Source organism: Aspergillus flavus, chromosome 3, assembly GCF_009017415.1.
Source record: "Aspergillus flavus chromosome 3, complete sequence".
Taxonomy (NCBI): domain Eukaryota; kingdom Fungi; phylum Ascomycota; class Eurotiomycetes; order Eurotiales; family Aspergillaceae; genus Aspergillus; species Aspergillus flavus.
The window spans coordinates 2,626,025-2,640,630 of record NC_092407.1 but is presented as its reverse complement, the minus strand read 5'-3'; the positions used below and the strand labels follow the sequence as shown (position 1 = coordinate 2,640,630).

The 14,606-nt window shown below is 47.5% G+C and overlaps 6 protein-coding genes across 6 annotated transcripts; 4 read left to right on the top strand and 2 right to left on the bottom strand.

Annotated features, from left to right (window-relative positions):
* Window positions 1–122: 122 nt before the first annotated feature.
* F9C07_2201900 (sugar and other transporter-domain-containing protein) lies at window positions 123–5,674 on the top strand (the record flags this gene model as incomplete). The annotated part of the gene is made up of 7 exons (XM_071509527.1): window positions 123–316; window positions 400–696; window positions 801–1,909; window positions 2,237–2,268; window positions 4,257–4,622; window positions 4,693–4,932; window positions 5,198–5,674. The coding sequence occupies 7 exons, from the start codon at window positions 123–125 to the stop codon at window positions 5,672–5,674; spliced, it is 2,715 nt and encodes a 904-aa protein (XP_071365071.1).
* A 158-nt stretch (window positions 5,675–5,832) lies between these two features.
* F9C07_5123 (putative nuclear pore complex subunit) lies at window positions 5,833–7,141 on the bottom strand (the record flags this gene model as incomplete). The annotated part of the gene is made up of 6 exons (XM_041290999.1): window positions 5,833–6,157; window positions 6,231–6,640; window positions 6,731–6,761; window positions 6,827–6,942; window positions 7,017–7,061; window positions 7,139–7,141. 6 exons carry the CDS (start codon window positions 7,139–7,141, stop codon window positions 5,833–5,835), a joined length of 930 nt encoding a protein of 309 aa, XP_041144719.1.
* A 166-nt stretch (window positions 7,142–7,307) lies between these two features.
* F9C07_2282103 (uncharacterized protein) lies at window positions 7,308–9,323 on the top strand. The gene is made up of 3 exons (XM_041290987.2): window positions 7,308–7,715; window positions 7,790–8,631; window positions 8,684–9,323. Exons 1-2 carry the CDS (start codon window positions 7,416–7,418, stop codon window positions 8,594–8,596), a joined length of 1,107 nt encoding a protein of 368 aa, XP_041144718.2. The 5' UTR covers window positions 7,308–7,415; the 3' UTR covers window positions 8,597–8,631; window positions 8,684–9,323.
* A 608-nt stretch (window positions 9,324–9,931) lies between these two features.
* On the top strand, window positions 9,932–10,712 carry F9C07_5121 (uncharacterized protein; the record flags this gene model as incomplete). Its single annotated transcript, XM_071511312.1, has 2 exons — window positions 9,932–10,588; window positions 10,677–10,712. 2 exons carry the CDS (start codon window positions 9,932–9,934, stop codon window positions 10,710–10,712), a joined length of 693 nt encoding a protein of 230 aa, XP_071365070.1.
* Window positions 10,713–11,286: 574 nt separating this feature from the next.
* F9C07_5120 (uncharacterized protein) lies at window positions 11,287–11,668 on the top strand (the record flags this gene model as incomplete). Its single annotated transcript, XM_071511311.1, has 2 exons — window positions 11,287–11,416; window positions 11,604–11,668. The coding sequence occupies 2 exons, from the start codon at window positions 11,287–11,289 to the stop codon at window positions 11,666–11,668; spliced, it is 195 nt and encodes a 64-aa protein (XP_071365069.1).
* Window positions 11,669–11,880: 212 nt separating this feature from the next.
* F9C07_1424777 (SWI-SNF chromatin remodeling complex, Snf5 subunit) lies at window positions 11,881–14,475 on the bottom strand. The gene is made up of 5 exons (XM_071508084.1): window positions 13,663–14,475; window positions 12,398–13,570; window positions 12,239–12,323; window positions 12,016–12,176; window positions 11,881–11,932 (listed from the first exon to the last, which is right to left on the bottom strand). Exons 1-4 carry the CDS (start codon window positions 14,013–14,015, stop codon window positions 12,075–12,077), a joined length of 1,713 nt encoding a protein of 570 aa, XP_071365068.1. The 5' UTR covers window positions 14,016–14,475; the 3' UTR covers window positions 11,881–11,932; window positions 12,016–12,074.
* Between the last annotated feature and the right edge of the window lie 131 nt (window positions 14,476–14,606).

Here is a 14,606-nt window from a genome sequence, read left to right as displayed (position 1 = left end):
AGATGCCAAAGCTAAACCTCTTCCGTAGCTCCCATGCTTCCCTTGGCATCCAGTTCCTACCGCTCAGTCAACGTCTCTGCGTGGGTTGGCACTGTTTATTATTAGGAATATCCTTCTTAAACATGGGCACTAGACATGAAAACGATACATTGGACCCTAACGCTCCTCTACTTATTCTAGATGGACACACTACCCACGACCCCCAAAACAATGAAGAAGATAGGCACATTGATAGCGAGTCAAACTACTCGGGAACTCAATTTATATGGGCATTGACATTCTCTGCTGGTCTTAGTGGGCTATTATTTGGTTATGAGTACGGTGTGGCCGCTTTCGCTTCTCCTCGAATGCAAATGGCCCCTGTGCTAAATTCAAATACTGACAACTGTGATCGTGAAGCACAGGGGTGATTTCCTCAACGCTCGTATCAATCGGCACGGATCTCTCCGATCGCGATCTTACAACACTAGACAAAAGCCTAATAACATCTTGCACAAGCTTGTTTGCTTTGGTTGCCAGCCCCCTTGCGGGGGTTCTGGCTGACAAGTTCGGTCGCCGGAAGGTTATATTCGTTGCAGATGCGCTGTTCGCTCTAGGTGCTTTTGTGCAGGCAATCTCCAATGAAGTATGGGGCATGATTGCTGGTAGAAGTATTGTTGGGTTAGCTGTTGGCGGCGCGAGCTTGGTAACTCCATTGTAGGTCGATATCTTGTAAACAATAACCCTAGAAGAAGTCGATCGAGAACAAGCAAGCTGCTTGCTTAGAATGATTTCTCGTTCCTAGCTAATTGTTTCATCAGATACATCTCCGAATTGGCACCATCCAATATGAGGGGCAGACTGGTGACGATTCTCTCCTTGTTCATCACCGGTGGCCAAGTTGTAGCATACATCGTGGGTTGGCTCTTTTCCTTAATTGACGGAGGCTGGCGCTGGATCGTTGGCCTTGGAATACTTCCGGCACTCTTTCAGCTTGTTATCCTCACCGCTCTACCTGAAACTCCCCGATGGCTGGCACAAGCAGGATTCGAAACAAATGCTATAGCTGTCCTGGGAAAGGTCTACCAGGGTCATCCAGACAGTGACTGCATCACTAAACGAATTTTACGGGAAATTCAGCAGGAGGTAGCAGAAGAACGGTTAGGTCATCCTGGTGGTTCTTCTGGGGCTGGCCAACAGTGGATTCACTACGTCTTGCAGCGTACCACAGAGCTCTTCTACGTTGGTGGCAATAGAAGAGCGTTGATTATAGCGATGATGCTACAAGGTTCGCAGCAGCTCTCGGGCTTCAACTGTCTTATGTACTTCTCTGGCATTATATTTTCATCTCTCTCCTTTTCGTCGCCGACGCTCACGTCGCTGTCAGTGGCCACGACTAACTTTCTTTTTACATTGCTTGCATTTACCTACATCGATAGGATCGGCCGGCGCCGAATCCTCCTCTATTCTATACCTATCATGACAATATCTCTCATCGTTTGCGCACTAACCTTCTCTTTGGTGTCATCAGATTTGTCCTCTTTTCCACTGACACGTGCAGGGTCCAGTGACACCGTGCCAGATGATTCAATGCTCCCTATCACTATTCTCTTGTGTTTAACGGTTTACACGGCTTCTTACGCCTTCGGGCTTGGCAATGTACCCTGGCAGCAGTCCGAGCTGTTTCCTTTAAGTGTACGGTCTCTCGGGTCTGCATTCGCTACAGCAACGAACTGGGCCTCAAATTTCGTTGTCGGGCTCACTTTTCTTCCCATGATGGAACTATTGTCTCCAGGGTGGACCTTTGGGACCTATGCGGTCGTCTGTGCAGTTAGCTGGTTTGCTGTGTGGGCGATCTACCCTGAGATGAGTGGGCTCGGTTTAGAAGAGGTCAAGGAACTCCTCGCAGATGGCTGGGGTGTCAAGGAAAGTCTGGCGAGGACCCGCAACGACTCCTAGAAAGCCAGAAAGAAAAAGAAAGAAGTTAAGAACTAGAGAAATAGAGAGATCTTACACATGTACATGTATGTATATGTTGTCATTGATGGGTAGACCTAGGAGGAGTAACCAAAGATATAGGACGATTCTTAGACTAAGGCGCAAGGCGAACTTCCCCTACCGACATACCTACCGGCAACGATTTAGGGAGCTATCACCGTTGCAGTCATAGAATTTCTTGTCAAGTCTTTCACCCATTCTGGCAGTTTGTGCAGGAGGTATCCACCATGGACCAAAGGATTTCGGACTAGAAAACCAGGTGTCACCAGAGTCTACGGTTCCAAACGAGAGGTATGACTTATATGAGCACCTCTATTGAAATGAATAGCCTTGGCAGGTTCTTCTCCCTTACTCTTGAACATTGAGGTTAGTCCGCCCAATGCCTGTACAGACCGTATTGGTGCAGATACTCCCGCATGAAGCGCGTAAAGCCCAAAAATTTTTTTGAGGGGGAATGTTGGGTAAATAGCACTTTATTCCAGGGAAGCCTAGATAACAGCTTGGTTAGAGTCACATTCGGTTGCTACGTAGAGGGTAAGACACGAGTAAAATAGCAACTACTAGTGATATCAGGTTGCACTTCCCATCCCCCTTGGGTGACCGACGAATGAAGTGGAGGGTCATATGCCTACTGCACAGAATACTGTTGAGATTGATATTAAGCATTTCAAATTCGGTTTGGGGGTCGCCTTCTGATTATTGGTCGTAGATGTTGAATATATGCGCCACGTCCGCATTAGCAGATTCGGACTGAAGACGGGTAGCCTCTCGATGCTATTATATTCCGTAACATCTTTTTTTGGGAGACTAAGCCACTGGCTATGTTTGAGCACGTCAATTGTGAATCCACGATTCACGCCGGGACTGTGGCTACTTACTTCCTCTTGTGTGTTGGCCATCATAGGGCTGTTGGCCCCGAGGTTATCGATGGGTTATGGACAAAAATAGACATTGTAAAGTCGCCCCGGGGGATGATTGATGCAAGTTTAATAGGTAGATGAAAAGGCAGCTCTCACAAGTATGGCCTCCCCTTTTTTTTAAAAAAAAATGGGGCATTCTGGAAGAAACGCCCTGACAAGTTGAGCAAGCTGAAATGGGCTCAAGGCCTACCAAGTGGTAGAACGCTGAAGGCCTCATTGCAAGTCATGATTTAATTCAACCAATATGTCTATTACCTCAATACCACCCGCGATATAACGTCCAGGTAGACCAGACTTTCATCTCGACCCAGATAGTTATTGAACTTTGAGTATCCTCGTAAGGCTAACCGGTACTGGGTTGGGTATAGTTACTGTATATTATTGTCATGGATTTAACGAGGCTAAAGAATTAAAGCGAGTGTAATCATTAGCCATATGTTGTAGCACATCTGGACTCGAGGCTCAAAGGCATAGTAGACAAGAAGTTTGAAACATCCTTAGAATTGTTTGTACGAATTTCGTATAAGATAATTTTTAGACTAAAAATACTGATATCCTTAGGCACCCTGTATTCCCTGAGCATATTAGAACCTGGTCATGGAAACCCCCCTGGGATGCGGCTACACTATGCAGGAAGATAATTCCCTTCGGTAGTGGCACGTCATGACGCACATAGTGCTCACAATGCTGTGACCATCCTTCGGAAGATAGGGGTTGGTTTGGCCTCAGAGAGGCTCAGGTCAGGCTCCAATCACAACTGAACGGTGAGTGTACCTAAGAAAGATATTGTCAAGTGAGTCTCAGTGTGGACAACACTTGCCTTTTGCATCAGCACCGATGCGATCAGCTATATTTTTTCCGCTTCTCGAACAATTCTGCGCCTTTTTCTGCTGGTCGTCTTCTTCTTGCTATATTCAACAAACTCCGATCCCAGCGAATAACGAGGGGCTGCTCTCAATGTGAATATCGGTTAACTACCGACATAATTCGCGAAGCTGATACTGTTGACTAGTGACAGTTTGCCAGTCACCGAATGTTAAAAGTTCAGAGCGAAGTGTACATTGCAAAAGCTTTGAAGCATACCTAGTCGGGTGACAGCAAGAAAGACAGCAACGCTAACGTCTGAGAAGAAAAACACCAACGTGCAATAATGGAGCGGCTGGCCTTCCAAATATCTATCCGAAGTCAATCCAACCTGTTCCAGCGACTTCCGGCTGAGGTACATTCTCTGAATTTTTCTGTGTTACCAAGTCAGCTGCTAAAATTTTCATGCTTCAGATAATCCAATACATAGCTTGTCTACTGCCAAGTGATGCTGATGTTGCACATCTCTCCTCATGCTGTGACATTCTAGCTCAGAATCTCTTACCTGGGGAATCGTCTGTCTGGCGATACCGTTTCATGAAATTGTATGATACACCCCCAGGCCGGAGTTCCTCTGAACTAAAGATCGAGTATCAGACTCGTTCGATCGTTCTCTCCCAGAAAATCAGTTTTAGATTTGGCCAGAAAGAAGAGCAGCTACTATGGTTGACGGTGATGCAAGGCATTCTCCTGGAGGCTCTAACCGTTACGGAGATTGACGGAGTGGTCTATTCAAAGACATTCGAGCGTATCCGCGAGGCACTTCAGCTTTCTGCTCCAGACATCCTCAACAGGCCCCTAAGCGGCTATGGAAACACGAAACCAGACCGTCCGTCGGATCTATTTTGCGGTCTTCAACTGGTAGGGAAACCAATATATGTGCATGTGAGAACTGTAGAGCTAGCAATAACAATATTCTTTTTCTTAATAGTGTCTAACCGGCCTAGCGCTTGACCCAAAAATGTCCGTTCGTTGCCTCCGAACAGACTACGATATTGCAGACGTCTACTCTTACCAAACTGAGATCACGAGACCATTTATTGATATAAAGAAGCTAGAGCTACCGACCATTTTGCATATCCGCAATTTCTGGGTGCGGCATTTGCTGAGCCCTAATGAAGCTACTTACTGCACTTCTTACGCAAAGCTACCTGTAGACCAAAGACCCAGGGTATGGTCTACTATCAAGGAAAACGTGGAGCTGGGCACCAACTGGGTGGGTTACTGGTGTAAGTCACAGTGTCTAACCGCACTTGCTCAAATCAAGCATAATTCCAAACAACTAAACTTGCCCTGAAGCATGCGTCCATCCCTACCCGGAAACAGTCACCAAACTCGAAAACCGGCAATCATGCGCTGACTTGAACACACACTGGATGCAAGGGGACACTGATCCATTGGTATGTATTATAGCAAAAGACATTTGGGGGGGGAAGACAATGCTTACACTGGTCAACTCCCAGTTCTTTCAAATCAGGTCAGACCTGAACACCTTGAACTGGCCACCTGAGTTTAACAGAATAATCCCGATGGTTGGGCCAGAGTCTCATCGCTTATACTTCCGTGGGCTCCAAAAACTTGGCGACGATCTATATCCAGTGCGCGGCTTTACAGAGCCTATTCGAGGATCGCAAGGCGGCTTTCCCGGTTGGCAGCGTATCTGCTTTGCCATTTATGCCGCAGACCGTGAGCAACTCCCGCTGCTTCTCGAGATTGGCGAATCGGAGCCAAGTGACGTTGAAGCAGCATGTTTACTAAGCGAGCTGTGGCCACCAGGTGAGCTGGAAACCGATTTTCTTTGGATTCAAGGTTATGAGGGAGTGATCCTTCCCGGGGGTAAGATCATGCTAGGACAATGGGTCGATATGATTGACACGACAGAAAGAGGGCCATTCATTTTTTGGAATTTGTGATCACACATACACGCATATCTTGTTAACTCTCTGGGGCATCACCTAAGCAAGCCCAATATGTCCACCATAGCAGGATATGAATTAAAAAGATTGGGTAGGTTCTTATAATAAAACAGAGAGGGGAGGGGAGAGGAAGAGGAAGAGGGGATGCATGAAAATTACTCCTCAATATCCTTCACCTTCTCCCATTGTCCCTTGAGATTCTCCTTCCACAAGCTGACTTTATTGTCTCCTCCACTCACAGCGAGGATGTTTCCGCTCGGGCTCCAACTGACCCTCCAGAGCACAGTATCAAATTCGAGCTGCTGGCTGGCCCACTGACCAGGATTCGACACATCCGAGGTCCAGATGCGAACAGTTTTATCTTGGGAGGCAGACGCGATGTAGGACTTGGAAAGGATGCTCGGCGACCAAGCAACGTCTCGGACCCAATCGGAGTGGCCTTCAAGTGTCTGGGAGAGATTATAGGACTTAGTTTCCGAGCTGCATATTTATACAGCGTAATTAGTATGTTTCTTATTCAGGTAGTAATGCGGAATTTGCTATGTGTACGTACTTGTAATCCCAAATCTTGAGCAGATTATCGCTTCCGCCTGTGACGAACCTTCGCTGCTGACCCGGTCCAGGGTTGGCACTGATCAGGCTACCGGGAGATGCCGCAGGGGCCCAGCTAATAGAGTTCACACCCATTCCATGGGCGTGAAAGATCTGATGAGTCCAGCTATTATCCTGGAACTCAAGAACACTGACATGGCCGTCGGAAGAAGCGCAAGCAAGAAGGCATCCACTCTCGTGCGGAGCCCAGGAGACCATGTTCACCGAGGCTGTGTGGAGGGAGAAATCAAAGACCTTTGTCCAAGTGTTAACAGCGACAGGGGATGTTGTGTTCTGGTGTTGTTCGCGCCAGATGAGGACCTTTCCATCATAGGATGAAGAGGCCAGAATTGTACCAAATTTAGGGTGCGCCTAGAGTCAGAAGCAAGAAATTTGTCAGTTCAGGGCTCAGTTACGATGAATATAGATCCATATGAGATGCTCGGGGAAGTTGGTACACACCCATGCGATACACCAAACTGCGCCTTCGTGTCTATTACATTCGTGTTTTCTCATTTCAGTAATCGCGTGTTCAATCACAGAGAAGATGTTTCTCACCCTTTAAGAGTTTCCACTAGGCGATGCGTCTCACCTTCGATCTCGAATATCTTTATTGTCTTATCCGACGAGCAAGTCGCTAATCTGCGGCCATAGTAGTCCAGGCCAGCGTCGTGCTGCGTGTCGTAGGTGGGTCAGCTCGGGAAATGCATAGCGCTGGATTTAGATATGTTCTGTCTTTAGCACGTACAATCATGTCATCGTGTCCGGAATTGGAGATAATCTGAGCAGCCGCCTAAAAGTCCAGGTCGGAACGTCAATGTTTGGAAAAAAACAAACAGTATTGGGATGGACTGAAAGGGGGAAACGCACCATTTTGTCCAATTCGATGCCTTAGCAAGCCCTATAGGACTATATTTGTAGGATATTAATTGTTGGATCTTTTAGCGATAAGTTTTGAGGAAGAGGGCGGTGGTTGGAGTGTCGAATCAACAGGCAAGCAAATCGACACAGTAGCAAGACACCGCCAGCTTGTCCGTTTCGCAGTGGGAGGAGCCGCATCCAAATCTTATCTTATCGCCTCAGACCACCTTGGCACGTGAGACCGGCCTCGGCTCTCCTCGGCTGGCTACCCCACGCCTTCTTCTGTATGTACTTACATGTCGACTTCCTTTTTTTCAGTCTCATAATTGATCCCCCCTTCCGTAGAGGGCTCTCACTATATTTGCCTCCAAATTCAGACCTATATCAAACTCTGTCGATTGCGTTAGATTGTATATTGGGTCTCATTTTCACCGAAGATATTCTAGCACCCAGATTGTGCTTTCTCGACATCATGAGTGATGCTCTCTGTGGCCCATCCAATGCTCTTCAAAATTTCCAGAAGCATGCCTCTATTGATCGAACACTGCAACAGGACAGATTAGTTTCGCGACAATCGCATTCTCAGGTAAGTTCTAAGTCTCACTCTACATCCGTGTGGATCGCATCTTCAACAATACTAAGAGCTGGTTTACGCCGTAGGGCTTTCGGTCACAAAACCCCAACGAAGGTACCCTGGATCCCGAGTTCGCTGCGTTCGAATCCAATATAGCAGGAGCGTCACTCCCCGATTCACAACATCCGGCCCACTTCGCTACGCCTCCTCATTTTGCGGTACATAATCAAGTAGAGAAGCACAATTGGGCAGCAGACTTTCAGAGGCTACAGATTTCCGGCTCGTCGCCTCTAGCTCATCAACAAGCTGGCCCAGCCTCATCCCCAGCGTCGAACCTTGCACAGCATGGTTGGCGAAACGATTTTCTAGCTCAACAGCGGCAACCTCGTCCTGCTCAGCAACACCAACCTTTCGCTCAAGGTTTTCAACCTTTTCTTACGCCTAGTTATCCTATACACGAGGCTGCAGGAAATACTCTTTCGCCCGCGCAAGATCTGACAACTACCCAGCTACCATCCACTGAAGCCTTCGATGAGTCTGCCTTTGAAGCTGCATTTGAACAAGCCAAGGCGGATTTGGCCTCACAAACGGCTGATCACGCGCAAGAACTTACCAATGAGACCACTAATCCGGATGCAACTGTTACTTCTCAAGTTGAAGCCATCAGGATTGGTTCAGACACCATACCTCAGACCGAAAAGGATGACGCTCGAGCACATTACAATGACCCAGACGAGCTTGCCCGAACGGCGGGACAGCTACTGGAAAGTGTCAGCCACGATCAGAGCCAGAAATTTCGGGAAAGCAACTTCCTTGCTTTGATGCGCCGTATCCGAGACCGCGAGGTTCATATCGAAGGAGATGAGTTCCGTGAAGTCAGTACCAGTCCGTGATCTCTAGAGTTTCGGCTGGCGTGGCACGAGCGCTGGTATATTTTAGTCTATATATGCCGGCCTTTGTTCCTGCTAATCAGATCCCAGACTGTACAGCCTCTACATCCTGGTGGCAAGTATTATCCCGAAGGAAAAACACGTACGCAGCAAGGGCGAAACCCGTACACGATGGCAAAAAATCACGGCAATGGCAGTAAGTAGTAGAAAGAGCACAAGGCACTATCGGTCTGTTTGCAGCTTAGAGCCGACATTTGAGACACGGTACCTGACCAAATGGGTAATGTACTACTTAGATTCTGTTTATGGAAAGTCCATTCTGTCGGATATCGTACTACCTGCGCTTGGAGGGAATGACACATCCAAGCACGCGTCTCAAGCAAGTACGATCAACGACCTAGGCATAGAGCCTGATGAACAATCTCTTCATGAAAGTTGGATGTTCGGTGATCGTTGGGCTTGATGTATTTCCCAGCCTTATCGTCCTGGTCTGTTCTTATTTATTTGGAAGGTGTATCGGCGGGTGAAAAGCTTGTTCGTGGAATATACATAGCATAGAACACGGGGAGGGTGGTGGTGACTTTTGGTTACATAGTCCGTCGCATGGGCTCTCACTTTTCTTTCTTTTTTTTTTTTTTTTTCTTTTTCTTTTCTTCCCCCCTCCATTGCCCCCCTGATCCTTGTGGTTGCCGGGGTTCTCACGAGAGATCTGACCTGCACTGACCCGTCAACGAAGAGTTGGATGTACAATACCGTACCAGATTACTGGTGGCCAGGCATTCACGTGATCCTATTCTCCTATTGATGATCGAGAACAATACCAAACCTGCCGCGGCTCAATAAGGAGGCCGGGACCATTGTTGCAATTTTATGGTAGTGTTATTGCGTCCCCTTGGCGGTAATGACGTGCTTGACTCGATTGGCTCTCTGCCCTAGTACTGGGGGCTGGCTGGGATACAGTCCTGTCCTATCAACATGGTGTTGTGAGCAGTGTTGGTTATCAAGGGAAACACGACGTGTAACGTTATTTATAGACAGATGTTGTGGTTGTGGGCAAGTTGGCTGTATATTCTTGCTTTGGAGTCACCATGTTTCGCTGTTCAGCTTAAGCGGGTTCCTAGTTTTCTCATATTTCATAGCACATAGCATCTCAGCACCCGTTTCTTTTCCTTTCTCGATATATATATATATCTAGTACTCCTTGTCCCAGGACCTTATTGATCTACGATTCTTCCTATCCGTGCTTTGTGGTCAATTCCCTGCTAATTGCTATATGGCATACACACTTCTACTCTTCGGATCATCTATATCACGGCCGGCTATCACAGTCAACGCAAAATGCTTCCTCCCTCCGATTCCTTGCTCCATCAACTACAGAAGCTTGCAGAAGCAAGAGCAACCGCTCAATATCAAACGAGAGCGTCGCCCCCACCGCCATATTCAAGGAGAAATGCACCGGATCTTGCAATCACCGAGAACGATTTGATTGACAGCGACGAGCCAAAAGATGCTGATGACGGCGATGAATGCATGTCCTGGGGGTCTGGTCCTAGCAATGGCAGCCGTCACCACGCCGCCCCCGTCAGCATCCACATCGACGCATCGATCAACGTGCGAGGGAACGGTAACACCTTAATCATACCGTCTGTGGCAGGCCCACAGCAGGGCAACGGCCCTACGACACCTTCCTCGCTGCCGAGTTCTACGATGCAGCAGCAGCAATCAGCACAGCGACATCGTCAGACCAAGCTAACAGACATGGCGACGTCGATTATTACTGCACTTGGCAGGGCCAGCCTGCTTCCATCGACTGAAGACGGATCTTCACCCGTGGAAATCAATATAAACTCAGGAATAAAGATCGAAGGAAGCCGAAATGTCATCTGCACAGGTAACAGCCTCCCCTCAGGTCGTTTCCCCGCGAAACGACAATATGTCCAGATTGGCGGAGTGGGGAGCTTATTTGAGAGGGACAGAAAGAGACGCGCTGACTCGGTACGTCCTTCCTCACTAGTAGAATACCTTGATTATGAAGCGTTCTATCCATTAGAGGCACAGGGTGTTACTAACGCTTTACATACAGGAGCCACCAGAGATGCCCCACTCAAAAAGATTTTGATATTCTATCTATGAGCCTTACATGTGTTGCTGCCTGCCCTGTGGGATACTTAGACGATCGCTGGTCCTCAGATCAATTTGCACCAGAAATAACCTGATAGGCATCCACAAACTCTCATATAATTCATAACAGCATAGAAGAGAGCAGAGTCGTTCTATATACAATTGGCGAATTTGCCAGGTATCCTGTTGATTAGTACTGCCTAGACCTGTCTAAGTAAGCTACCCTACGAGCAACAAAGAGTGGTCGGATGGAACAAGAGTCACGGGATGAGTTACCCTTAAACATGAATAAAAGGAATGGGAAGGTGGAAAGAGAGGATAGACGACATATGTCGTCCATGCTATAGGGGACAAAAAGAAAGAAAGAGAAAACGAGCCCCTAGTAACTGATCACCGCTCTCTCAGCCATGTTAGGTGCTGAATGAAGGAAGATCCTATTGGAGATAATAGAACTACCGACTAGTGAACAGTCACTAAGTAACCCATATCTTAGATTTAGTGGTAACTTGCACTACGGCGGTGATCGGTATCAAGCTTATACGCTACTCAATACACGGGCACCGCGTCTAATAATGGTGAGTAATTTCTGCCTCCTGGCTAGGTACCTGTATCGTAAAGGACTAGCCAAAGACATCCGAGAAGATAATGTTTACCCTGTTGAGGATGAGCCCACTATACTTACTTGCATCTTCTTGAGCCACAGTACGTTCAATGTTTTAAGCCTAAGATTTTCTTTCCCGTCCTCCGTACTACACTGCTAAGTATCAGAACCAAAAAAGAAAAAGAGAAGATAATAGTGATAATAATAATAATAATAAAACATAACAAAAACATAAACCGCCCACTAGTCAGAGTAACCAGTATACATATCGGTAATACAACAGTCCAGAGCAAAACCCTGGAAAAGAGATAAGAAGAGCAAGATTGAAGAAGACACTGAATGAAATGAAATGAAGTCTTTCTCCTAAAGCAAGGCGCACCGGAAAGCTGCAAGAAGAATGCAGAGGGTAATAAGTAAGAGTTGATGATAATAGTGATAAAAAGAAAAAAAGACATCAGTCACATCAAAGACGCCGAATCCTAACTATGAAGGGTTCATTAAAGATATCATGGCCAAAGTTGTTAAAAAGTACAGGGACTATGTTCCAATCCTGAAATGATGTAGGATGCAGCCTTTCGTTCCACTAAATGTGATTAGGTGTTGAGCGCGTAACTGATCTTATTGACCGGTGAATGTCAGCTACGCTCGACCTAGACGTTCCTGGCCTTCTTGAGTGAAGGCTACGGGACTGCCGTCTTACCGAAACCATATGAATAGACTGGCGGCAAAAGCCGAGCCAAGAATGTCCATCTATTGGGACTATGCTCGGCCAATCGGTATATCATGACGGTGTAGATCTCTGGACCATTCTGGTGCAACTTTATCGCGTTCGTATAGAAGACCACAGTTGTGGCAGAGTGTCTGGAATCCAGTAAGTCAGTGAACCGAGCATAGTGCGGACTTGACAGTTGTATTGCTCCTACCCTTGGACCAGCAGGGCCATCCCGAACAGCCCAAACGGCGGTACCCCATACCATGCAGTTACTGCAACGCCAGTTTTGCCGTTCCCTGTTGAAAGCAAAGAAGAAACAGTCAGCCATAGAAGGTTAGGAACAGCAAGGTAGCAGCGTGAGAGGACAAACCAATCGGATAATGTACCGCCGCCACCGCCATACCCAGCGCCGGAAGAGGTGTCTGGGGTTCCACGGCCACCAGGTGTACCTCCTCTTCCCAATGGGCTCAGGCTGCGGAAACGCCTTTTTCGTTTGCTCCTTTCTCCCCTACCTAGAGGGGTCTCGCTGTCGACATCAAAATAGCCCCCGCTACCTTGTCGTGAAACGTCTGGAGTGATGCCTGCAGTAGAAGAGAACCTAGCGGTTTCTCGTCGTAGACGACGAATCTGCCGTTCACGATCGCCTTCCCGCTTCTCAATTTCTTCCTTTGACAACGTCTCCACCTTGGGTTCCCATTCATCGCCGAGTCCCTCCGGGTCATAACGCCAACCGGCCTCAGTGCCATTGGCCGCTTGGTTGTCTATCTCATTTCCATAGCCGCCAATGCCACTGACTAGACCACCGCTTTCACAAACTTCTTTCTTCAACTTTAGAACAGCTTCATAAATACCATGTGCAATAGCCCCGACCCATTCTCCACTAAGACCCAGATCCGCACAAGTAATTTTCGCGAATTCCTCTGCCATGCCCGGAGGATGGAGCAGAGACCACTCGAACTTGTCAGTGTATAACTTATTTTGCAGGTTGATGTTGAGATTGATCATGCATCGGTATGCATCATCTGGATTCAGGAAACTGTCGTTCACAAATGGCTCTTTGGTTACCGTAACTGTGTTGGATCTGCTATCAGGCGTGGCGGCATGGGTAGGAACGGGAGTTGCGGATACATCGCGCGATACACCAGCTTGGCTGGCAGAAGGCGGCTTTGGCAGTGTGCTTTGAAATAGCGGATGTAGCGCAACACCAGCATATTCCTCTAATTGTTGACGAATTTGATTGCTGATTGCCATTGTCATGGCCTGTGGATTGGGTAGATCTAAGTCACGAACAAAGCCGGTAGCGAATTCTTCAGGAGTCGCTAGCGCTTCGTGAAGGTTCCAAAGGAATGTATCCTTGATCCTGTAGGCAGGCAACGGCTCGGGTCTTCTATAGCCGGGGAGAGCAGGGTTGATACCGGGGTCCAAAACAGTCCGGGGCAATTGGAAGGGCTCTAGAGGTTGATGCGCTGGAACCTCTAAATCAATGCGAATGGGTATTAGGGTAAGGGGGAGCTGCGCCTGAATCTGCAGTTGGTCGGCACAGCTGCATAGTAGCAAAAACTTAAGAGTTAGCATCCTTCGCAAAAGAGTAGCTTCAGATGATAGAGTAAGGGAGTGGTGATTAACAAAGCATACACAGGCCTCAGCATCCTCTTAATCATCCAATCCCGAAATACTCCTTGAACCTCAACAGGAGCGTGAACTTCTTTCCCTAACTTTTCCGCCAAAGGAACCTTGTCAATAGTCGACTCTTCTCGTCGAAGGCTTCTCAATCCAGTGGGTCGTCTAGGACCTTCACTATCCTCGAAATCATCGTCGTCAAACCCATCTTCGGCGTAATTTATTGCTGCTGTTCCTCGCTTTGTCATTCGCGGTGTCGGACCAGTTTGGCTTGGAGGAATGACCGGTGTGAGAAGCGCGTTTCCATATTGACGGACTCGCGGAGAATAAGAAGTAATATAGCCTCTGAGGGGGGACATGTTGGCCATTTATGTGGACAAGAACATGTCCCTTTCTGGTCTGCCAGGGCGCTCCGATTTGCGAACAAGCAATTCTTATCTTAAATGCGGTCAACGAGAGGGTGGAGGAGAATATGTGAAAGTTGCAAGTGAATTGGCGAGTCGCTTCCACTTGAAAAGGCGATCGATAAATCTGGCAGTGCGGACGGGTCGGCCTGGGTCAACGACTTACACAGGTTGATCTTTAGTACAAGCTAAAGCTCCTCTGACGGTGATCGCGGTCGAGCTCCGCCTGTTCTGCTTCGTCGCGTTTTCCCACTGGATTGTTCACACTAATCCCGTTTCGGAATCATAGTCACGTGTATGTAGCGAATTATCGCCTCTATACTCATCCCTACTATATAAACCGGCGAGGTCGATTCCAAACTTATCGGGTTTCTATTCTTTCATTTTTTTTTTTCGTTGTCTTTTTTTACCGGGAAAACTTGAACTAGAAGAAGAGACATAGAGAGAGACAGTGGTGAATTAGGTCCTAAGATTGTATTGTAGATGTCTAGGACTTCCTCAAACAAGAATGTTATCACTAGTTGAACAAGGGGAAAAAAAAGAAAGATGTAGAGG

Bases quoted from the DNA above. Each gene is read 5' to 3' on its own strand.
- F9C07_2282103 (XM_041290987.2), top strand. From the start codon at position 7,416: ATGTACTTACATGTCGACTTCCTTTTTTTCAGTCTCATAATTGATCCC. The intron at 7,716-7,789 runs GTAAGTTCTAAG...TTTACGCCGTAG, and splicing joins CGCGACAATCGCATTCTCAG to GGCTTTCGGTCACAAAACCC.
- F9C07_1424777 (XM_071508084.1), bottom strand. From the start codon at position 14,015: ATGGCCAACATGTCCCCCCTCAGAGGCTATATTACTTCTTATTCTCCG. The intron at 13,571-13,662 runs GTATGCTTTGTT...GCTACTATGCAG, and splicing joins AAGAGGATGCTGAGGCCTGT to CTGTGCCGACCAACTGCAGA. The intron at 12,177-12,238 runs GTAGGAGCAATA...ACTGGATTCCAG, and splicing joins ATGGCCCTGCTGGTCCAAGG to ACACTCTGCCACAACTGTGG.